Genomic DNA, 22,732 nt, shown 5'->3' with positions numbered 1-22,732 from the left:
TAACAAATCTAACGGCAATAAAACTGAAGTAACTTTCTTTGGAACACAAACCAACATTAGATATTCTCATCCGTTGATTAACCATTTCATTCAGGATTGAAGTGTGACAGATAATGATTATTGTTAATGAATAACATTAGAAACAATAAGTCTCTATTTTTAATTGTCATTATGTATTACATTGTGATCAACAAATAACACCTCTTCATTAGAAGTAAATGTGGTTTTTAAATGAAATAAATGAAACAATGGTTGCAAATCAACCCTAAACATCAAATGAAATAAATGAAAAAATGGTTGCAAATCAACCCTAAACATCAAATGAAATAAACAGCAATAAATACATCTATAATAACCTACATAAATAACACAGTTAAATATAACTAAATCTGTTTAAATACACGTATTCTGCCACCTAGTGGTGAAGATGTGAACACGTTTACGTCTCGTTGTACCTCTGCTCTGCCGTCACTGAAGCGACACAATGCGTGGAAAATAAATATCAGAGCCAAGAGCAACGCGTGTGCGTGTCGTCAACTACTGGTGCTAACACATCCCGTCAGATCAGGATTAGTTATTTATATGAATTTATTAACTTTTCTCCTAATGTTACCCTGGTAACAGCATGCATCGCAGACGGATTTCTAGAATACAAACGTTCCTTTGCGTTGGCTCTTACTGTGAAAATCGAAGTACTTCCGGTTTAGCGGCTGCGCTGCACATTTTCGTTTTATATGCAATAAAAAGTGGTCAGTCTGTCTTGTTTTGGGGTTCTAAACTGTTTTACCGTGTTTAGATTCAAACCCAAAACGAGAAAACAGTGTTTTCGTGTTATGCTTTTTTTTACGATAAAACGTAAAAAAGGTACGCGGTCCCTAAATGAACTTGAAACGCTTTACTTTATCCTATTTAGCAGGCTTATATCTGCTCGACTCTACCCTTCGTCGCTGTCACTACGCGAGACAGAAAGAAAAGATGGGAGTGAGGTGGGAGGGGCTGCTATTGGGGGGGGGGGGAGAGATAGAGACGAGTTTAGCGCCTTGCAACATGATCCGCGCAGAGCGAGAGAGAGAGAGAGAGAGAGAGAGAGAGAGAGGGAGGCCGGGCTCTGCGCCGCTACGTCCTGCCATTCCCACCGAACCGCGCAGAGAGACAGGGTTTGAGCCACCGGGGCATGACGAAGGAAGAAGGTGGACCTTCTACGTGTGACGGCTGCTCGTATGAACCACCTCAGCATCAGCAGCGACTGACGAAGCGAAGGGCAAAACGCGGAGATGGGGCTGACGGGAGGTGCTGCTGGCGCTCACCGCGGTCTGCGTCAAACCTCTCGCCCCCTCGGAAGATAATGCCCTCGGCGTCTCCCAGAGGACTTTTTTTTAAATCTGTACTTGCTGCATTGGTCCATGTCAGCGCCTCGGAGGTAAACGTTCAGTGGGGACGGTGATGGCCCCCCCTCCTCCAGCATCTGCATTGTAAGGGGAAACTCGTCCTGTGGGAGTGGGCTCGTGAAGCAATTATGCACTAATACAAACAACATATTTTCTTGTTGCATTTGAAAAAAAAGAAAAGAAGAATACAAAAAGCCAGACACAGCCATAATTGGATTACTGGGTGTCGTCGCTTGCCAACATGAACTCTCTGTTTTACTCCGACCGTCCGCCCGGCCCGGGCTGCAACGTCCCGGCCGGGTCGGGCGCGGTGAGCAGTGCCCTGCGCAACGACTTGGGCTCCAACATCCACGTGCTGAAGACCCTCAACCTGCGGTTCCGCTGCTTCCTCGCCAAAGTGCACGAACTGGAGAGGAGAAACAAGCTACTGGAGAGCCAGCTGCAGCAGGCTCTGCTCCGCACGCACTACCGGCACCTGTACGCCCGCGAGGTCGCCGTGCAGACGGACGGTGACGACGCGCGAATGCCGGGAACCATCTGGAGTTTCACCCACGTGAGGAGACAGGGGGAGCGCCTGGAGACCCTGCGCGCACCCGGGGTGACGTGGTCGCATCCGGACGGAGTCGGGGTCCAAATCGACACCATCACGCCGGAACTGAGGGCTCTGTATAACGTGCTGGCCAAAGTCAAGCGGGAGAGGGACGAGTACAGGAAGAGGTGAGTACGCGCTGACGTTAACGGAGCAGCAGTGCGTGTGCTGATGCTTCGTCCACCACGCTGGACATGGTCTAATTGTACTTGACTATACGTTGCTCCTTTGTAGCGGAGTAGCAGGGACTTAAAGGTCTTTAAAGAATGTTGCTGGAGGCCCCTTTTCTTGACTGGGTCCCCTTATCGCCACTTTCCTCATAAGAATGAAAGTGGAAATATGTACACAACACGAGAAGTGCTTGAGCTTTACGACAGGAATACTCAAGTAATCTCTTTGCATGCCCACTTTATTGTCCCCACTGCAGTCACCATGATAAGAGTGCAAGGGTTGACTCTTTGAAGATATGACCATTTATAAGTTGGGACACTGCTCTAATGTGCGGCAGCATCAAGACACACAATCAACATGGCTCTTAAAGAAGAGGCTTGTTTATTTCACATTAAGGCCCGTAAAGATAGATTGACCAACTCAAAATTCTTCTGCAGCTATTCTGATGATCAATGTTATTTTTTTAAACAATAATGGTCTGATGTGACCATTGGCTGCTTTTACTGTTCAAGTATCTTTGTGTTGATAGACTGAAGCAAAGCCCAAATCAAGCATTTAATTTTTTTTTTTTTTACAGATTATGACATTTCAGAAACAAAACCGTCAGTTATCAGTTCATTGGGTGGCGGAATCGAGTTGGTTGAGAGATTTTAGCTGTTTTCATCCAAGAATCAAGTTGTGACTTGTTACTTCTTAGTGGGACATTTTGTGGGTGTGGTTCTCCGATGTCACCAGACGCTCATCTGACTCCCTACTGTGCAGATGACAGCCATCACAGTGATGAAGTTACATTTCAGGTAGTATCTCAGATCAAGGAAGTCAGAGCTGAGCTCAGCATTTTCACAAAGAGGTTTATTGTGAACTGAGCTCATCCTGTTTCTCAGTCTTCTGAGGAAATTCCTTCGTGTGGGTCATTCTCCGCCAATTGTTCTTTTCTTTTACCACATTATTGTGTTTTCCTTGAGGACTCACTGTACAACCTCGGCTGACCCCTGTCGGGGGGGGGGGGCGACATTTCAAGCAACCGCTTGCCTCTGTTTGCTGCCATGATTCAAGCTGAGAGGCATTTTAACAGGCCTCCGTCTGCCCGGTGAGGTTCGGCGATGACGAAGGCCGACTTCCCTGTGAACACACTGAGTCAGTGGCACAGAATGTGAGAGCTCTCCCACTCCTCTGAACTGGATATCCTGTCCAGTCATTTTCCGTAGCGCTGGCGGCTCTGCTCGAGGAGACGAACGACCGAGCGTCCGGGGACGCCGGCCAAATTAAAAACTGCTGCAATAGTTGTGATCTCCTTTTAGGAAAAATGGGAGCTGCTGACTGTATAAGTTATTGAATCAGCCATCGCAGTTTATACTTCTTTTTATTTAAAAAAAGCTACAGCACTCTTGAAACCTAAATCATGCCTCCAAACAGTGGCTGTCTGGTTAAGTTCTATTCATTGGCTTCTGTATTTTAGATGATATTTGTCATTACATGCCTCTATGAATTCTAAGATGCCAAACATTCCCCTTATATTCACTTTAGACCCCGAGAAGTAAGGAACAAGACACATCCTAGCCTCTTTATTTGGGACAGTATTAATGATAATTAATCACTTTCCCTTCCTCTCACGTTTTCGGCTCTTTGCTTAATAATTCCATCAGTGCCGAGGCTCACCTCCCAGTTCTTTTTTTTTCTCTCCCTGTCTCCCAGTCTAAATCCTCTTTACTACAGTCACGTTTCAGCATTCAATCCCCGACCCCCGTCCCACCAATGCCTTTTCTGTTCTGTGCTCTTTGTGTTTGGCCATTCCTTCGCCCTTCACTCCACCCCTCTGCAGCCCCTCCACCCATTCGCTCCTCCCTGTGTCAGACTGCTTTGTAAGGCATCCTGGATCCCGACGGAGCCCAACCCCCTGCTCCCACACGGCCCTGGTGATTTATTAAAGCTTTGCCAGTGTGGACACACACAAGCAGATGAGTGTCTAGCTGGTCCAAACTTGTATTCATACCACAATGTACTCATTTTTTTTTTAAACTGGATGTCAAAAAGGATGGCAGAGGGGTTCTGAGGATCAAACTCAGAGATAATAATAATGAGTTCATAAACCTTCCAAACAAGCGTCAGAGCAACATATTCTCAGTTCTGCGTATCCACTTTATTAAGTACTGACCTCAGACAGAAGTTACAAAATCCTATTTGAGTAACTTTTACAGGTTTTGCTTGATTTCCTCAAATATATAAAAGTAATAGCAGTTTTTTGGATCAAAACTTCTTCAAAAAACCTTTATTGACCCATATAATATTTCCTTATCTGATGCTTTGTATTATACTGTACAAGCTTATTTTTGGCAGAGAACTTCCTTTTTATTTCACAGCTACTAAATGTGGTGGAACATTGGAAAGCTTTTTCAACAATTTAGTACACATTCGTAGCTAATTTATCAAATTAGAACCTGTGCTTGATCACAAACGCATGCACACACCCCTACTGTCCCTCGCTTTGTCTTTCACACGTAAACACACAGCATGAAAACAAACCCTTGTCCAAGCATGGAGCGCATAAATGGGACAGGGGGCATATCTCTCACACAAGTGACGGAGCGAATGAAAACAGGTAAGGTCAATTCCAGAGTCCCCGCCCGCACTGTTTTTATCCCTCTGTTTTGCATCACTGTGAAATGTATCACTTGTGGGTTACTGAGTCTCTAACCACCAACCATTACCACTAACATGCGATTGTGCTTAAAATGCCGTGGAAAAACAGGAGCGGACACTGACAAATATATTCGACAGTCAACAACAAATATGTCAAGCAAGATAGAAACTGTTTTACCTGTGACAGCTGCCCTTTTGTCGCCACCAAGGCAAATTTGTTTAGTATTTACATGTTATACTGTTTGTTCAAAGGTGTTGCAGCTGTGCACAAAATAAGTTCATGCATTTTGCATTTGACATTTTGAAAGAGCTGTAATGTTAAAGATATGGGTAGTTATTTGCTTATTCCAAAGAATACGCATTGTAGCATCCTATTAGTTGCCATGCATTTCTGTGGAACATGCAGAGGATGATTGCACAGAGAAAAAGAGAGACAGAGAGTGGGTTGATTTACATTATTATACCATTTTTAAAGGGCAATGCAGTGTTTAGACTTAGACTGTAGTGCCACACACGACACATCAGCCACAAGCACTGCCTCAGTTGAGTCTTGAACCAGACATCAGTGACGTGGCCTCCCCTGATTGGTTGGTTGCTCCATCAGTGAATGGAGACCACACAACTGTCCCGCTGGATCACAATGTGGGCGTAAGGGACGTATAGACAAACGTCTTTGGGGCTCCCGGGCATGTTCTTCTTGCATGAATAATTCACTACAGCTGAATTTAGCAGATCAATACAATAAGGTTTCATCAAAGGCGTTTTTCTGAGGCTTTAATGTTTCTTCCTGTGAGAGCAGTGAAAGGCAGCGTTGAGGATCTCTCTTGAACGAAGTGACAAATTACAGGGCGTAAAGTGGACTTTGATGCGAAAGCCAAAGGCTGCATTTTGGTTCCTCAAGACATCCCCACATTTTCCCCACAAAGAACTAACGCGCCGCGCCGATGAGCTCTTCAGCCTCTGCGATTGTCCGGTGCTGACCTACCGCGCCAATAAACCAGGCCGCCTATTCAGGAGAGGGATTTTCTCTAAGCCGTCACCTAGCACAGAGGCTCCAACCTACTGACGGCCCTGCACCGTACCCTGGCACGCAGCCGCCTCACTGAACTGGGCCTCTCCAAGCAGGAAACTCCCTGCTGCAGGCATACAGAGACATAGAGAGAGAGAGAGAGAGAGAGAGAGAGAGAGAGGTCAGTTGACTAAGAACATTGCCCTCGAGATTACAGCCTATATTGTTTATCTCTTTCTCCCCCTCCCTGTCTGTGCTTAAGCTCACCACATGTCTTTGAGGACTCAGTGCGTCATCTTTATCGTTAACTTAAAGTATTCATTTTGTACATACCATCATATTTGTGTTAGTGGCAACATTTAATGATATATCTTATCCTCTGTGCATTAGACCTCCCCTGTTGCACCAGTATTTCCTCGTGATGATCGTTTTGAGTGAAGCCCGGACTAACTTTCGTGCTGGTGTGAGGAGCGGTGGTTACCGCTGGGAATTAGGAACGGTCAAGGTGTGGCTAGATAAATCTGAGTGATCCAGAGGTGATGAATGAGTTGGGAGCAAAGAATGAAAATCTTGATTTCTGCAACGGAAAGTGCACGTTATTTATTTCTCTGCTTTGCTGTGCCTTTGCTCCCTCTTTACTCGCGCCTGGAGCGGCTGTGCCGTGCAGCTGTGGTCGATTATTCATGGGTATCGATGCGGCCGAGAGCAGTGGCGTGTTGGCATATTTAAAAGGCTGGAATGCACCTGTCTTTTGTAAGCGCCTGACCGCGTGAGGAACGAGTGCTCTGTACTTCAGGTGTGAGTTGGTGGACTGCATTGGATAAAGGGGCAAAGTAAGAGATGCAGAGTGTGATAGGTCAAATAAATCCCAAATAAGAATCCATATTTACGCCGTGTATAATTTAACCATCCTGATCAGTCCTGCTCAGTTTGAAGAGCTTCTTAAGATGTGCTGACACAGCACCCTGACCTAATAACCGCTGTATTTCAAAGGAAATGAAAATGCTGTTTGGCCAGGCACCTTGAAAACACACATTGAGCAATATGTAATATCATAAATATGCCAGATATATAGATTGTTTTCGAGTGTCTTGACATGGTCTTAAATCCACTGTTTACTTGATCTGAAGGTAGACCAGAGGTGTCTCTCTTCAGAGAGCCTTTGGAAATCCTAATGTAGTGAGAGTACTTTAACCTCTTCGGGCGGCGTTCTCATTACTGATAATGATACTGATTGCATGTTAAAGGTATAATCTGTGAATCTATATGTAAACAAAGTAACCCACCGGTAGCCAACACGAGCAAAGTTATTTACAGATATTATTGAACACAGACAACACCATGTTTGAAATGTTTTATAATAAATACAGAATGCTTATATGTAATCTGTATAAAAAAAGTGCATATGGAATTTATATCGGTACACATTGACATATTTGCGTTTTTTAAATCATTTGTCTTACGCATACTGCACAGGTGTATGCGTCTTCTTTATTGAACTGATTTCTCCCATCTACATGTCCTTCAAAGCTTTGATCTTTCTCTTCTTTTAACCAGAAATAGAAGAAATATTGTTCAGTGAGGGTCAAAACATGGTAATTGTTGGCTTATAAACAAATTATTCTCTCTCATTTCTCTATCAACACACTTTTCCAGAGCCTGTTGTTGTTTTTAGAAGTATTTTCCACCCACAGTCCACAACTGTTCTGTAGCAATCATAAAGAAGCAAATATACAGCAAATGTGCATATTTGGACAATAATAATTGGATGACTCAAAACAGTCAGCTAGATGATTCTTTTTTGATTCGGGTGGAAAAGTGGGTCCAAACCATTAATCCGGGTTAGTTCCCTGAGGGCTCAGTGTTGTAACAAAGCTGGATGAGATCCATATTGTGAAACACCTTCTAACCTTATAAACAGTCTATTTACTGTAAAGAAAACAAAACATTCACAAGATGAGGGGGGTGTTACGAAACTGGATTTGGCCCCCACGCCACTTCAGGTTCGCCGTACGAGATCAGTCAAAACATAATTGTGTTCAAGAAACCAGATTTCCTGTGAATAGAGCGGCTGCAGCGCGTATAGTTCCCCCGCTGGGGTTCATCCTGCAGGTGTGTGTACCTAGAGGTACAAAAGACAACAGATATTTCACCAGTGGTTCCATTATCTGTCTCTGGCTCAGTCTCACATACTGAACACACCCTGCTGAGAATTTGTGCCAGAAGTGAACATCTTCATCGTCTTTTCTTCCTCCGCGTCGCTCCCAGTCCGGGCTCCACCCCGACGTGGCCCTGGCATGCCGGCCGTGGTTTGCACTCACGAGGAATCTCACAAATCCATGTCATCATTTGTCCGACCAGAACAACAAACTCAAAGCCCCTGCGCCGTAGATCTGTTAAGCCGGCTCTGTAGCAGAGTCTTATGTCCTCGTTGTTTGTGTGCAGTTAAATGTCTTTCATTGAATGTTGCGTCAACAGCCAGCGGCTCAGAGCTGTTATCGTTGCACCGTGGCGGCAATAAATGAAATCAATAGGAAAAAAAAGACTACCTACGCAACAGCACAGCATGTAGTGTGCTTTGTAGGGTGTGGGGTGGGGTCGGTTTGCGGTGGATACTGCGGGGGGGGGGGGGGAGAGCTGGTTTTCTATCACAACACTTTGTCACCGCCCCACCCGGCGGCCGCAGCAGACGCCATTAATATATAATGGGTATATATATCAAATTCTGTGATACAGCTTTTCCGTGATTGGAAAAATCTGTTATGTTATCAGTGGTACATTTAATGAGTCACAAAATTGTTATTGAATCCTACCTTCCTGGTGTCAGTCATTCTTAGTTGGTAATAACCCTTATAAACCCTGACAGACTTTCTTTTGATCTTTGATCTTTTGACTTGTTCTAACAGCAAACTGTCATCTATCAGAAGCCTGAAGAAGAGACAGCCAACACCTTTGCATGTCCATACAAAGATTTAACTGTAATCATTGCCATTATAAACACTTATATAAGTTACCTTGAAAGTAATTACCCTATGAGGTTGAACTTATTTATTCCTGTTAGACTTGTTACATGTGAACTATGCGTTTGTCTCCCATCTGAAGGAGTTACAGTGATCCTTATACCTTACACCTCTCAGGCCAGCGGACAGGGGGTTGCCAAAAGCTTTGGGACTTAAGCTATTAGGTGATGCAGGTGTACAGGGATAAACAAGTCAAGCTCACTCACACATTTTCACAAACAGTCAGTTCAACAATGCTGCGGTGGCGTGTAAGTACGGAGGATTGGACATGCAACAACATCGGCACCCAATTATCTGTCAGTTTTAACGATGTTGAACCAAACCCTCCATTCAGGTGGAAGCTTTGATCAGTGTGAAAAAGAGTTCGTGATAGTCTCATATTGTTCCATGAGCACGTCGGGAACATGATTTGTGTCCAGGCCCTTTTCAAAAATGTTGTGTTGCATGTAGTTGCTGTTTTACAAGGGTTTCTTCTCTCTGAACGTGCTTCTCAGATCTCCTGCAGTGTTGAAATGTTGTTCCATTTGGTGAGGCTTTACAACGGATTACCAACCAGGTTGTTTGTCCGTGAATGATGCATGAAAATACCCCGACACAAATGAAGCATAGAAACTTCATCCCCAAGTGCACAAAACACACTGTTGCAAGAACTTTAATTGAGAGACAGAAGTCTGGTTTAAGACGGCGAACATTCATCAAACTTGCGGATTACATTTCCCTGTGCATGCGACCTCTAATCCTCAGTGTTAATGCTATTTTATCCAATCCAAACTAATAATTAGAAGATAACATAATACCATTGTCATAACACAAGTTACTTTTACCTAAAGATACCTTTATTATTTGTCAAATAACTTTGTTAGAAGAAAAATGTTGTTACAAGTTTATGTTACAATGCAAGCTAATGTAATTCTGTGACATGTCATTGCTCATGTCATTGTGCACAAAAGGCAAACATTACAAAATCAAACATATTTTACACACAATTAAGTTAAACTAAAAGTATAAAATCATATTAGGAAATAGGTACGAATTGATGTGTGCCAGCAGTGGGGGATTCACAAGTTGAATGACCTCAAGGAATTTTCTTCCCTGGCTTTAATCAAAGCTGTGTGTTTCCTCCCTGAAGGAACTGTCTGAGAAAAGGGAAAGACGCTGTGGGAGATGTCTCTCAAAGAGCCTTTAGATAAAGACAAGACTGCAAACGACCTTGGTTTTAAGGAAAAGGAATGTAGAATTCAGTCGGTATTAAAGTTTTTTAACAGTCAAATATTTTATAAGAACATTTCCATGTTCTTACACGGTTTCTTTAGAATTGATCTCCTGACTTTTCCTCTAGCGTCATCAACAAGGTTGTCTTTTTATTGAAATGTCTTTGATCAACTATTGCATTGGTTTCCATGAATGTGGGAATGAATGTGGCAACCACATTAGATGAATTACATTATGTTACGCAGTACTTTGTGTCAAGTGTCAAGTAACCAATATAATGATATTAGGTAATAAACAGTATTCATGCTAAACATGGACAGGCAGGCAATATCAACATGGACATATTAGCACGTTGACATTAGCATGTAGCCCAAAGCGCAGCAAGAGCATAGCTTCACAGCGCTGCTGGCATGTCGAAATGTTAGTTAAATCCACTTGTATTGTCATACGTGTACACAATGCAGCACTCAGTGAAATGTAGTCTCTATATTTAACCCAACATGTTATTAGGAGCAGTTGGCAGCTACTGTAGTGAACCTCAGGACTAGTTTGGGCTTCCTGTGCTTGCTGAAGTGTACACATGACAAACTGAGCTGTCAACATACACCTGATTCAATGTTATCATGATGAATTAAGTTGTGAATATTCTCAGCTATAAAACAAACGTAGCTATTCCAATGCAATAAGTAATCTGTGACATTACAACACATGTAAAAACTCTCTCCTCTATTAATATTTAGAGGAGTCAATCGCACAATGAGAAATACTGTCCGCTGCATTCGCTACTAGCAAAATGTAGCGCTCGCTCCCAGAAGACCATGGATAATGGCAGCTTAGGAAAACGTGTGCGGTCTCTTAGCAACGGCGACATTCCTCCCGCTCGGGGCCCGGCGGTGTCTGTGTCCTGTCTGGGTTAACGGGGCTATATTTAAGTCTGGCCAATGCCCGTAGAGCATCAACCGTCCGTGAGCGATGACATCACTGTGCACAGTTCCCCTGATTACTAAGCGAGTTAGGGATGAATCTGCACTCACTTCCCGTGGCACGGTCATAAGATGGCTTCGGTACAAATGTGTTTGTGTTTGAACTGCTGATATGGATTGAGGTCGGGGGGTTTGAGCCGAGCAATGAAATGAGCTTTTGACTTTGGTGCTTTGTCCCATCTGCAGAGACCCTTGAGCACCCGGACAGCTCCTGAGCTGCTTTGCCGGGGCGGATCCATATTGGATCGCTGAATCATCGCCACGCCACACATGTGTCTCTGTGTAGTCTGGGGGAGGCTATAGTTTACAGAGCATCATGACGTTCAATCAATGACCTACTAGAGTCGTACCTCCGCCCTGTCTCTCTCTCAAAGGACCAACGTACAGTGTTTCACATCTCTGTTTCAGAACTGATGCTTCCAACACGCTCCTCCTTTTTGCCCACGATTATAGAATCGCCCTAAATGTAAATTATGGCACTAGCTTGTCCGTTTTATAATTGCAAATAAATCGTGGGGAACGCTGTTATAGACATTATATAGGCACCTCTAGGGATCTATGGGAGGAATTGATTTGTCAAAGCTGTCAGAGGCATCATTTCATACGAGCAGCTGAGCCGAATGGTAGTTAGACCTGAGTGTAGCCAGATGTATTGACCCTTCTGTCATCACATGACACTTCCTGTTTCACTATTGCCTGCCCTCATTAGAGTATTGTAATAGAGCCATAGAAATCCCTTCATAGTGTTTGGACTTACATTATATTTTACAGAGCTTGAAAAAAAAAGAAAGCTGCTTTGATAAAGCATTATTATTATTTTTGTTGTTGTTATAACACTTTAGGTGTCGGTAGGCTGAACAATGGCATTAGTTCAATGAGAACTCAATATTGCTGTGATATGATGATTTCATTCTAGTAATATTGTAATGCTAACATAGATTGTTTAGTTAGTTAGCTTAAATAACCCATCATTACTGGTCTCACATTCCCATACAACCTTTAATAGCTAGACTTAAGTTATACAACAAAAACTAATTCCTAAATTAAAAATACTACTGTATAACTTTGAAACCGTTTACAGACCTTTACAATAACAAACTCCAAAATCTGAAATGTACCCTATTGAAGTGAATGTCGCTTTCCAGTACATCCCTTCATTTTTGGGGAGTTTTTCCTGTGCCGATGTGAGGGTTTCGGGACAGAGGATGTTGCATGTGTACAGACTGTAAAGCCCTCTGAGGCAAATTTGTAATTTGCGATTTTGGGCTATACAAAATAAAATGAATTGAATTGAATTGAATTTGTACAGGGTGTTGTCGGGCTCCAACTTCAACTTGCAATGAGCTTTGTGGAATGATACGTAAACCACACCTCAAAGTTTTCCCTGTGCTCCGTTTGGTATTCACCGCTTGTTGCGTAACTGATCCATTAAATAGTACCACGCACATGACCATTCGAGTAGCAGATTTGTGAGCATGAAGTTTCCTCCTCCACTGATGAAAAAACATCACGGCAGCTCGCGTGCAAACTCTCAGACATACCACACGAGACGGGGAGTGTTTGTTGGCAGGCGCTGCAGGAATGCTTCTGACAAAGATTCATACTGGAAACTGTTTGATGGGGACACTTAATCTTTTTCCCTGCAGTAATACACTACAGTTTCATCTTTTTACTAAATTTGGAAATTAAACGGGAACGCTCCAGTTCTTGTATCTCATTTAGTTCATTTGAACCCTTCCACATAGCCTGTGGCCCACTGATGACAACTCCTGCTGTCTGTCTCGTTTTCTTGAATCTTTCTCGAAAAGGACTTTCTTTTATTGCAAATTAAATTGTGTCTTTATGTGCCACTTGAAAAAATAATTATATTCTAACAATGCATCGCATCAATTCATGTTGGCTTTGCTAGACGAGCCAACACTAACACCGCACGGTTAGCACCCTTGCAGAGGATGCTTCTGGTGGTAAACAGATGCCTATGAGTGGACACAGGCTCCAACCCCCCTGCTGTCTTTGTCCTTGTAAGGACACTCCGGGTTTGTTGGCTTGACCGAGTCACGCCAAAGGTACGGGAAAACCAGAACCACAGTTATGGCACTCGGGCCAGATAGAATCCCTCCTGTGCGCTGTGCCGTCTCCGTCAGGATGCTTGAAAGCAGTCGGTGGTTTTCCATTAGACTTCTATGGTCTGCTGAATTGTAGCCGTACCAGATGATGTGGAAGCACTTGCTTGTCAATGACTCCATTAGCTTTTGATAGACGACGTAAACGGCCACGACACGTTGTTGACACGGGGCCACTCGCTGGTCCAGCAGTCCGTCGATTTAATCACGTCTCGTCCTGTATTGAAGGAAAGGACGTGGTGGTGATGCAGATGGTGCAAGTGATGCCGATGGTGTAACAGACCAATTTACTGTCTGCAGAGGCTGTGATGCAGTTGTGAACCCCAGCGGCCTTCAGCCAGAGTCCTGCAGCAGACTGCGCATGTGTTGTGGATGCGGTGAAGCAGCTCCGCCAGCATTTTTAGAACAAGGCTTCAATCTCAGGGCGAAGCGGCACGCCCTGCCGAGGAATACTCCTTCCTAATTAGACGGTGTGCATTCAGCGGGTCCTGAGTGGAAGCGAGGGTGTGTTTTGTTGGGAAAGTGAATATCTAGAGACGCGTGCTTGGCATTTAAGTGACTCTATGGTAACGACTGCAGTGAGAATGCTGTAGTGGTCATCAGATTTCACCTCCCCCCTTACAGCAAACATATATGGTCAGACAGGGCTTCCTGACGTTGCAGTACACCCTACCTGGGTGAGTGTGTACTCGGAGGATCCCTCTGATCTGGTCTGTTCTTCATAATGCAAGGCCAATGCAAAGGCTCCTAATTCTGTTTTTACATAGCTGTCATGGGGAAGATGAGTGATACGTCTCAGGAAAGAAGGGAAGGAAAAACTGCGGTGCTAATAATAGACTGCAGCCTGTGGGGGGTCGGGCACTTTATTTTTAGGGATGATAGCTGCATGGCTGTGGGGAAGGTTTGCCGGTTGCCAGTCAGTTGGTTCCCCGCGTTTATTCGGACGGAAATATCTTAACAAAGGTTTTGATTGCCATGACAGCTGGTTCATACCTCCATGTCCCCCTTATGAATGTATTAACAAAATGGGGCACATTGACTTCTCTGGTGACATTCATGCTAACCCTGCACGCTGAAACATTAAACCGATATGGGGAACATTGTAAGCATTAAACCACAATAGATTTTTTTAGCATTGTCATTGTGCTCAAAGCACTACTGGAAAGTATGGCTGTAGACTGTTGGGTCATCTTATTACTATGAATTCAGCAAGACAATAATATGAGCTGCTTTAACGTGACTACAATGTGCTTAATAATTCAATCTACTTCATTTTCCAAAAATATTGGAATTATTTTGAATAATTGCACAAGGGCCGGTAGGACATACATCTTAACTGTGGAGGTTTTATCTCCTCCCTGGCATGACTCATGGCTCATTTCATCATTTGCTTTGAATTGTCATCTTATAACTCACTCCTGAGCAGTTAGCATGAAGGTATTCAGGGTGCAGAAGAGATACTCCGCCCTTTTTTGGGTGTGTTAAACCTCTACAGTCACTCGCTGGTTCAAAAAACGATTATCATGAGCAATGCTGTGTTTGGATAAGGATGGAACTCTATTATCTCTGCAGCTTGTATTAGGGCAGTGGGATTGTAAAGATGACTGCACAAAGTAGGAAGTGTGTGAACCCATGCCGTCTAGGTTCATTCTGTAATCAGAGATGGGAGTATTATACCTACCAAAGTGCGATGAACCTGTCTAGCAGCCCTCAGGGGCCCGGCAGTAACTGACCCACCTCTGTGCTCTGTGTTGCAGATGGGAGGAGGAGCTGTCCAAGCGAGAGCAGCTGGAGTCCAAGGTGGAATCCATGCAGCAGGTTTGGAAACAGAAAAAAAAATACAATCCACTAACACGCAAAGCTGTTTGAAGTCTTCCCAAAAAAACATCTAGCCCATGCAGAGAAGGAGAACAAGTATGACCAGAGGATGGAGCGTATGCATACATGCCGTTTCTAAAATGCAACTACAGCACAAGCATACAGGCTCACATTAAGTTATGTTCTTCTTGGTGTTTTATTCTGCGTGTGCTCAGCAGATCTTGATTAGAAAAAAAACTAGATTACACAGCCATGAGGAGAAGTCTGCTGGCCTAGATATAGAATAAAATATAAAATATAACCATTATGACCCTGTTCATAGCAGGCAGAGGAAATAAATGTGGAGGCAAAATCTATTTAGAGTGTCACAACCTTGAGGCCGTGTGACAAAACACACTCCACCCCGGCTGCTGCCACTGCCTCGTCTGGTCGGCATCTCTCCGCCTGCTTTTTGTGCAAATGGCCGCAAGAGTGTTTGTCTTGCATTTCGGTTCAGCAAAACCCCAGATAGAGAGGTGGAGGGCCATCCCACGGGGGCCTTAAACATTTTAGTGCACACAGGAAGTGTGTGAGGGAGGGCTGGAAGTCTGTTCGGAGATAGTCCATTCTTTGCAACAGTCATTTATTGTTCAGGGCTCAGAGCCAAGGGACTGTTGCCATGTGTTGTGCAAAAAGTGGCACTCCTCTAATGGCAGTCGATCAGTTTAGAGTCCTGTCATCCTTTTAGAGTCCTTTAACTGCTAAGCAGGTGTTTACTGGTTAAACTACAGTGCATACAGGAGAAAAGCGCGTCTGCTTAAATGTTACAGGTGGCCGATGAATTTATAAATAGGTTTATAGAGCATGTATAGGATAAAACGCTAGGAGTATAAAAGTTGGTTCTTTTAAGTATTTTGAATGTTGTGGATGAGTAATAGAACATTAATCCCAATCTAACGAGAATACACTTATTTCCCAAAATGCTAAACTATTCAGCAGTATTTTCATGTCTGTTATTCACCAAAACGTCTGTCTTATGTTCACTTAACAAACATGCAGGGATTCAAAGAGGCAGCCTTCCCTCACATACCAAACACACAGTATCACCGAAGGCTTTCAAGGCTCACATTTGCATTATCTCAACTATGTAAATATGAAAAGGAAAGTAAGCACGAAACGCTAAACATTAACCAAAATGAAAATGTAACAGTATAAAGGCTTTATTTTATTAGAAGGGTTTTATCTCAAGGCAAGTCTTTTATCCACCCGACTGCCTGTTGTATATGTTTTACACAAAGATTTATTGAGTATATGAACTCGTCCTTTCACGTTCGTCACGTTTAAGCACCTGTGCTTACTTGTTAAGTGTAATGTTTTAATTCCTTCACTGCGGCATCCTCTCAGAGCGCCCAGGAGTCGACCGAGGTCCAGGACGAGCTGAGCGAGAAGGTGGACAGACTGAAGGCTGAGCTTGTGGTCTTCAAGACTCTGATGGGGGATGTAAGTATCTGTTCAAAAAGCAGGAGTGACAAAAACAAGTGGAAAAGCCTTCACAATACATGTTCCGACAGAAGTGTTTGAGGGCACAAACGCTTTTCCTGCGCATAGCTGAGCCTCATTCAGAGAAAGGCTATTCATACAGGTCTATATAATAAAACTAAAAACACACCCTTCCCTATTTGGGAAGAATTGATAATCGCAGAAATCCACCAAGACAAGCAGGCATTGAGGAAAGCTTGAATTAGCAGCTGCAGAACAAGAGCACTTCCTGTTCTGTATGGCTGTGTATTGTTCTCTGGCAGGTCGGCCAAAGAGTGATATACAGTAATAATTTATTGCGGTCGGCCCAGTCACAGCTAGTGCTGGCTCACGGATAAATGCAGTCGGATGTTGTTGTTTTTTTTTTTTGTCACGATCATAGCTCTCTTATCTTTGACATCTGTACACTGTAGATGTTTCATGTTATTTTCTGTGCTTGACTCGATCCCTGATGTGCGATCCAGAGACGGGTAAGTGACGTAGACGTAGTGGCTAGGTTAGACTGAGTGGTTTGACCATTTTGTGTGATGTGCTCTAGGTGTCGTTACCCTCTTCTCTTTGCTCCTATTCTCATAGCTTTGACTGTGTCAGGAACAACTAACATGAATGTGACTTATTAATGTAATTCATATGTGACGCACCCAAGTCTTATACAGACAGAATATCATCGCGAATAATTATCAAATTGTCAAAATGGTGATGCAAACTACTTTTTTTTTTAACGTGACAAATGTAGTTCTCGGTGACAGTGAGTTCTAGATTAAACAATATATCTCACAAAATATATTATCATTAAACAAAAAGACTATATTTAAGTTTTGAATGAAAAAACTAATTTGAATATGTATTTTACAAAATTGCATGTCAAACACTATCATAAGTTTTGAAATATTTTATGTAAATATGACAAGAACGATATGTATTTAAATTCCACATATATGACACCAACTAAACAAATTTACCATTAAAAGTGCAAAACACTACCTAGGAGATGATTCTACCAACACAGACTCAGTAGAACTGAGTAGAACTACCAAGTAGCATTACAAATGACCATTTCATTCAGTTGATGGCACTCTACTTAAGATTTTCACCTGCCACGGTGAATCAACTTCATGCAATGAATGTGCCACAGTGTGAGAGGGACTTTTGGGATGCACGTGACGTCTAAAAAACTATCCTTACCCAAGCAGCAAATGTCTGACCTGGATACCAAGATCCAGGAGAAAGCCCGGCGGGTGGACATGGACATCTGCCGGCGGATCGACATCACGGCCAAACTGTGCGACGTGGCTCAGCAACGCAACTCCGAGGACATGTCGAAGATGTTCAGCATCGGTCCGGCCCGGTCGCTCCCAGAGAAGGTGGGTGCCCGTCTGCAGTTTCACCGTTTGACCGTAATCCAAGAAAACAAAAAGAGGAGTTCTCCTGCGAAAGTAACAGTCAGCACCGTCTAAGTGAAACCGGAGCTGCCAGTGGCCGAGCGGCTCATTGTGTACTCTGTGACCCTTCTGAAAGGTGATGGGATGCATGCCTGCATGCTCGCAAACCCACACACACACACAACACATTAACGTCCCAGATACTCACAGGAGTAACTTGCACATATAGAAAGGGGAAATGCTAAAGTGGCAGCTCGTGGCGGCACACAAAGGTTGTCATATAGCGCCCGACGGTGCTGGCTGAAGATCAAGTATAAACCCACTGTGACTCTAGCTGGTGACTTCAAAGGATGGAAAGCAGATGTTTTAACGCATGTTTTCCCCTGGACCCTGAAGCAAAGGCTTAACCTAACGCGTAACTTTGTGTGTGTGTGTGTGTGTCTCTCACAAGGGCGCCATGGCCTGCTGCAGAAGAAAGGAGCGCAAAGCTGTGTCCGATGAGGAGAGCTCAGAGATGGACGCCGAGCTCAGCCCTCCGGAGGACGACGTCGCCGCTTCGCTCAACATCACGGACGAAATGAAACGCATGCTCAACCAGCTGTAAGCGACAAGCGCACAAACACACACACACACACGCATGAGAATGAGAATGGAATCTGCTTTGAATGGGCCCAACGGTATTTTGTACCAGTAAGACGTAATACTGCGTATTCGTTCACTTCCCTCTAGTGTTCGTCTGAAGCGTTGCACCCGACATACAGTACGCCCATCCAGCAGATCTAAGCAGATAGAAATTCTAATGAGCGTAACTTGCTTTGTTAAAATGAATGTTGTGCTCAGTGCTCTTGTTCTCCATAAACTCTTCCCTCCGTCTGTTTGTCGTCCTCGTGAGCGCGTCTTCCTCTTTGCTCGGGACCTTTGCTGCACCTGCTGTCTGTCACACTACTTCTTCCTCTCCCTCCCTCCCTCTCTCCTGTGGTCTCCGTCCCCTTTGTCCTTGTCCCCGCGCAGACATTGCTCAGATAGCTCCTTTGTTGCCAGGCGCGAGACGTTTGAAATTGACGACGACTGCGACAGTCTGACGTGGGAGGAGAACGAGGAGACTCTGCTGCTGTGGGAGGACTTCGCCAACTACAACTTGCCGTGCGCCGCCCCCCCGGCTGCCGGCGCCGCCGCCGGCCCCTCCGACGGCAGCGGGGGAGCCCCAGATCCGGTGGGTCCTGTCTGCGTTTGTGGTCCTTTTTTTGTGGGTTCGGGTTTTTTGTGAAGTGGTGCGATAGATGACTGCGCAGGGTTTGCTGTGTCAGACATTCACTCATGCATTTTGAATAAGACTTGTGCTCCGTGCTCTCTAAGGACTCCCAGGATGGAAGTCTCGGCAGCCTCATTGATGAGACAGAGTCCCTCTTTAAGACCAGAGATCAGGAGTACCAGGAGACCATCGGGCAGATTGAGGTAGACGGCGTGGACTTGCAAGCCTGAAAGCCGGATTTAAGCAAACCAAAGACAAGGGTTAACAAAAAAATTATATGATCATTTGTGAAATCGAATTGACAGTGATTCACAACTAACCTTTAGTTTCAATTGGTAAAGTATGTTGATATTTTTGTATACTAACTGCTAAAAATGTTCAATATGTAGTATGACTTAGGGACAACGCTGTCTGGAAAATACTTTAATAATAATTTAATTTTTTTGATCTGTCTTTCTTAAACCTGTTGAATCAATAACGCAACGTTATATTATATTTCCTCTCTGCTAGATGGAACTGGCCACAGCAAAGAGCGACATGAACCGACATCTGCACGAGTACATGGAGATGTGCAGCATGAAGAGAGGCCTGGACGTGCAGATGGAGACGTGCCGGCGGATGATTAAAGTCGGCAGAAACTCTCCGTCCGCCAGCTCCGTGGCCAGCAGCGACTCGGGGAACACGGACGAGATCCAGGACGAGATCTCGGAAAAGGATGCGGAGGCGCCGGTCCCCGTTAGCTGATGGCCGTTGTCCCCCCCCTCCTGCTCCTCCTCCTCCTCCTCCCCCTCCTCACAGGGGTCAAATGTGTGGAGAGCTCCACCCTGCTAGAGATGAGTTATGAGGAGAAAGTTTGGGCGTGTTTGACCTGTTAAAGTTCTGATGCTCAGGACCTGAACTGGTGCTTTAATACTATTTGTGTGTGTGTGTGTGTGTGTGTGTGTGTGTGTGTGTGTGTGTGTGTGTGTGAGTGTGGCGTCTTTGCTTCACACAAAGAGAATGGGTGCAAATAAAGTCCGAGCTGTGCTCTCTTCGTCACTGCTGCGCTGGATCCCTTTCCAGAGCATCGCATCACTTTAGGGCGGAGAGAAATGATCTGTAATATTTTACACTAGCTGAGATGTATTTTATACAAATTCTTACCCTATCAATGTCCTTTTATTCTAAAGGAATTTAAAATAGTACATATTGTGCTCCTCCGCATATAATTATTTTAAAAAATGATCATGTGTATTTTTACATACCTTTATGTTTAATTTAAGGAAAAACGAATGTGCGCCTGAATTGGAACATCATTTTGTTTTCGTTTTGCGGTCCAAATTAAACTGTTGGGGGTTTAAGTGTCTTCTGCCAAGGAGACAAAACAAGGAGTGAAGACAAATGGTGTAACAGTTCTGGTGGTTTCTGAGGGAACTCCGCAGAGTTGCCAAAGCCGAAAGAGGAAAGGAGCACAGCCTTTTGATGCATCCGTGCACTACGGACACTCTATGCAACTAGCTGGCCTTATTTTTGGACTGGCTTTCATCCTTCTTTGTTTCTCTTGGAACCAATACGATTAGCCTTTTCAGCAAAGCAGGTGTTTTCTATGTATCCTTTTGAGAACTCGTTTTAGTGTGTGTGTGTGTGTTTAAGCGTAAAGTAGTTTTAGTATGGGACTGACTTCTATCTTGATTTGTTACTTTAGCAGTCAACATTTGCCTGATGCTACTCGCTACTGAATGAAGTAGCACGTTGCTCTGTTTCTGATGTACTAAACATGGTTCTCACCTACGACACATTATTTTGCGCTCATCTAAACGTGTGATTTGAAATTGCTTAAAATCCTGTATTTTTTATGAAAGGAATTCAAAGTGAAGTCATTGAATCCAACACAATGTCCTCCCAACGTCTCATGAAAAAAACCAAAGGACGCATTTTTGAAAAGATTCCCTTTTAAAACCTTCATGGATTGTTTTGTGTGTGGTTATGATGAGCCGTCACTGCATCTGTATTCCAGATGTGTTGCACGTCCTGAATCAGGGGCCTAAAGTGTCAGTAAAGTTGTACATGGAGGGCTGCAGGCATGTGACCGTTTACTCCCAGAGGCCTTTTACTTCATATTACGTCTCCTGGCAACCGATTGAGATGCCTGTCGTTGGGTTCGGCGAGGAAAGTGGCCGACGCGTGGGGGGGGGGGGGGGGGGGTTGAGGTAATGTGTGTACGGTTTGCCGAATCAAAGATGAATTAAGTGCTACTTCTATCTTGAAGTTTTATAGGGGCAAAATGTTAATATACAGGCCTTTTTGTTATTTCAGCATGTTTGTGTGGAGAAAGAAGCTTTGAGTCTTTCTTTTGTATATTTTTTTAACTAAATAGTGAACCCTAATCATGAATTAATTGTATTTGTAGCATACAATGTATTTTTCACTGTTTTGTAATCATTCTACGTTAACCCAAAAGTGTGTTATTGTCGTCATACTCTGTTATTATTATTTTTGGAGGATTATTAAACCCGCTCCAGGCGTTATAGTCCCTCGCCGGCCATATCAGATCACGGATAATAAAAAGCACTCATATCATTTTATGTTTGAATCAATGTAAAACCAGCCTGATAAGTGACAAAGAGACATTCTTTTATTGGTACTGTACTCTGTATCGACATCAAACGTTTTGTTTATCAACGGAGCGGCTGTGACACGCAGAAGCTCAGTGACACACTTTGACACAGCGCCACAACATCTAGCCAGCCGAAGCAAAGTGCGCAGTGACGGGACAAAGATGGACATCAAGCTATGGGTTCTACTAACTCTGGTACAGTTGGTTCACGCCCACCACCACCATTTATTTTGCAGCCATTTACTGGATTTTGGAGACATTACATGAATTGTTTTTTTGGGGCAGGTGGATGGCATCCAGCTGGTAACACTGTAGCAACCCTCTGGTTGGATGTAGTTCTAATGGAGGATCCTCTAAAGACCAGATAAACAGATACAGATAAAAGCTGAGCTAAAAGAAATGTAGCTGTTCAAATCCAGGGATTTATGGTGTGCTGTTATAAGAGACCGTGGTATATTTTTGCTTTAATAAACGGGTTCTTACACGACCAACTTACAGTATGTGTAGCCGAGCTGTACGTAAACTGGGTCCGGGGGGGACGTTTCATACTTAAGGGGCTTCGTAGCCTTGTTTTTTATCACTGGGGCAGTGCGGTTAAAGGTGAGGTAGCTGTTGTGTCAACATACAGTTTGAGGTGTTCATAGAAATACACCTTTGCTTAGTCGTTTCTTCTTTTACTTCATTCATAAACGTGATGAGGATTAACGGTGCAGAATACCTGTGGCCATATTATAGTGAAATCCGCTGTATTGGATATTGGGATTTTATTTGCATCACAGGAAGCTTCTTGTGGGCTTCATTTCAGGTGGTTCATCTGTCTGCTTTTATGGAATTACTTTTCTCTTAGATTTGTTATTTTTGTTTAAACTTATTGATGCAATGTATTCATGTCTGGGGAAGTTTCCAAATTGTGAATGTACTCGATTGGTATTGGAGGGAAATAAATAAAATGGTGGATTGGATAGAAATCAACACGGTTTTTTCTTTGTAATAATGTGGTTTATGTTCTGATTGAACACTCAGTAAAAGTT

At 43.8% G+C, this 22,732-nt stretch overlaps 1 protein-coding gene across 5 annotated transcripts; it reads left to right on the top strand.

Moving 5' to 3' along the window:
- The first annotated feature begins 1,076 nt into the window (after positions 1-1,076).
- On the top strand, positions 1,077-21,283 carry LOC119229808 (intermediate filament family orphan 2-like). Of its 5 annotated transcripts, none has more exons than XM_037490536.2 (8): positions 1,077-2,105; positions 14,893-14,953; positions 16,337-16,432; positions 17,665-17,835; positions 18,305-18,453; positions 18,895-19,066; positions 19,210-19,308; positions 19,616-21,283. In XM_037490536.2, exons 1-8 carry the CDS (start codon positions 1,630-1,632, stop codon positions 19,847-19,849), a joined length of 1,458 nt encoding a protein of 485 aa, XP_037346433.1. In that variant the 5' UTR covers positions 1,077-1,629; the 3' UTR covers positions 19,850-21,283. The 5 variants fall into 5 exon arrangements, with proteins under 5 accessions (XP_037346433.1, XP_037346430.1, XP_037346432.1 ...); XM_037490533.2 differs by having other exon boundaries at positions 18,865-19,066; XM_037490535.2 differs by having other exon boundaries at positions 17,662-17,835.
- The last annotated feature ends 1,449 nt before the right edge of the window (positions 21,284-22,732 follow it).

Source organism: Pungitius pungitius, chromosome 8 (assembly GCF_949316345.1).
Source record: "Pungitius pungitius chromosome 8, fPunPun2.1, whole genome shotgun sequence".
In the NCBI taxonomy this organism is placed as follows: domain Eukaryota; kingdom Metazoa; phylum Chordata; class Actinopteri; order Perciformes; family Gasterosteidae; genus Pungitius; species Pungitius pungitius.
Note: the sequence above shows the minus strand (reverse complement) of the source record. Positions and strands in the feature narration are given on the sequence as shown.

What these genes read in the sequence shown, in the direction of transcription:
- LOC119229808 (XM_037490532.2), top strand. Translation starts at nt 1,630, where the DNA reads ATGAACTCTCTGTTTTACTCCGACCGTCCGCCCGGCCCGGGCTGCAAC. An exon ending in AAACGCATGCTCAACCAGCT is followed by an intron (nt 18,454 to 18,864) that starts GTAAGCGACAAG and finishes GTCCCCGCGCAG; the next exon opens with ACATTGCTCAGATAGCTCCT. An exon ending in AGACCATCGGGCAGATTGAG is followed by an intron (nt 19,309 to 19,615) that starts GTAGACGGCGTG and finishes CCTCTCTGCTAG; the next exon opens with ATGGAACTGGCCACAGCAAA.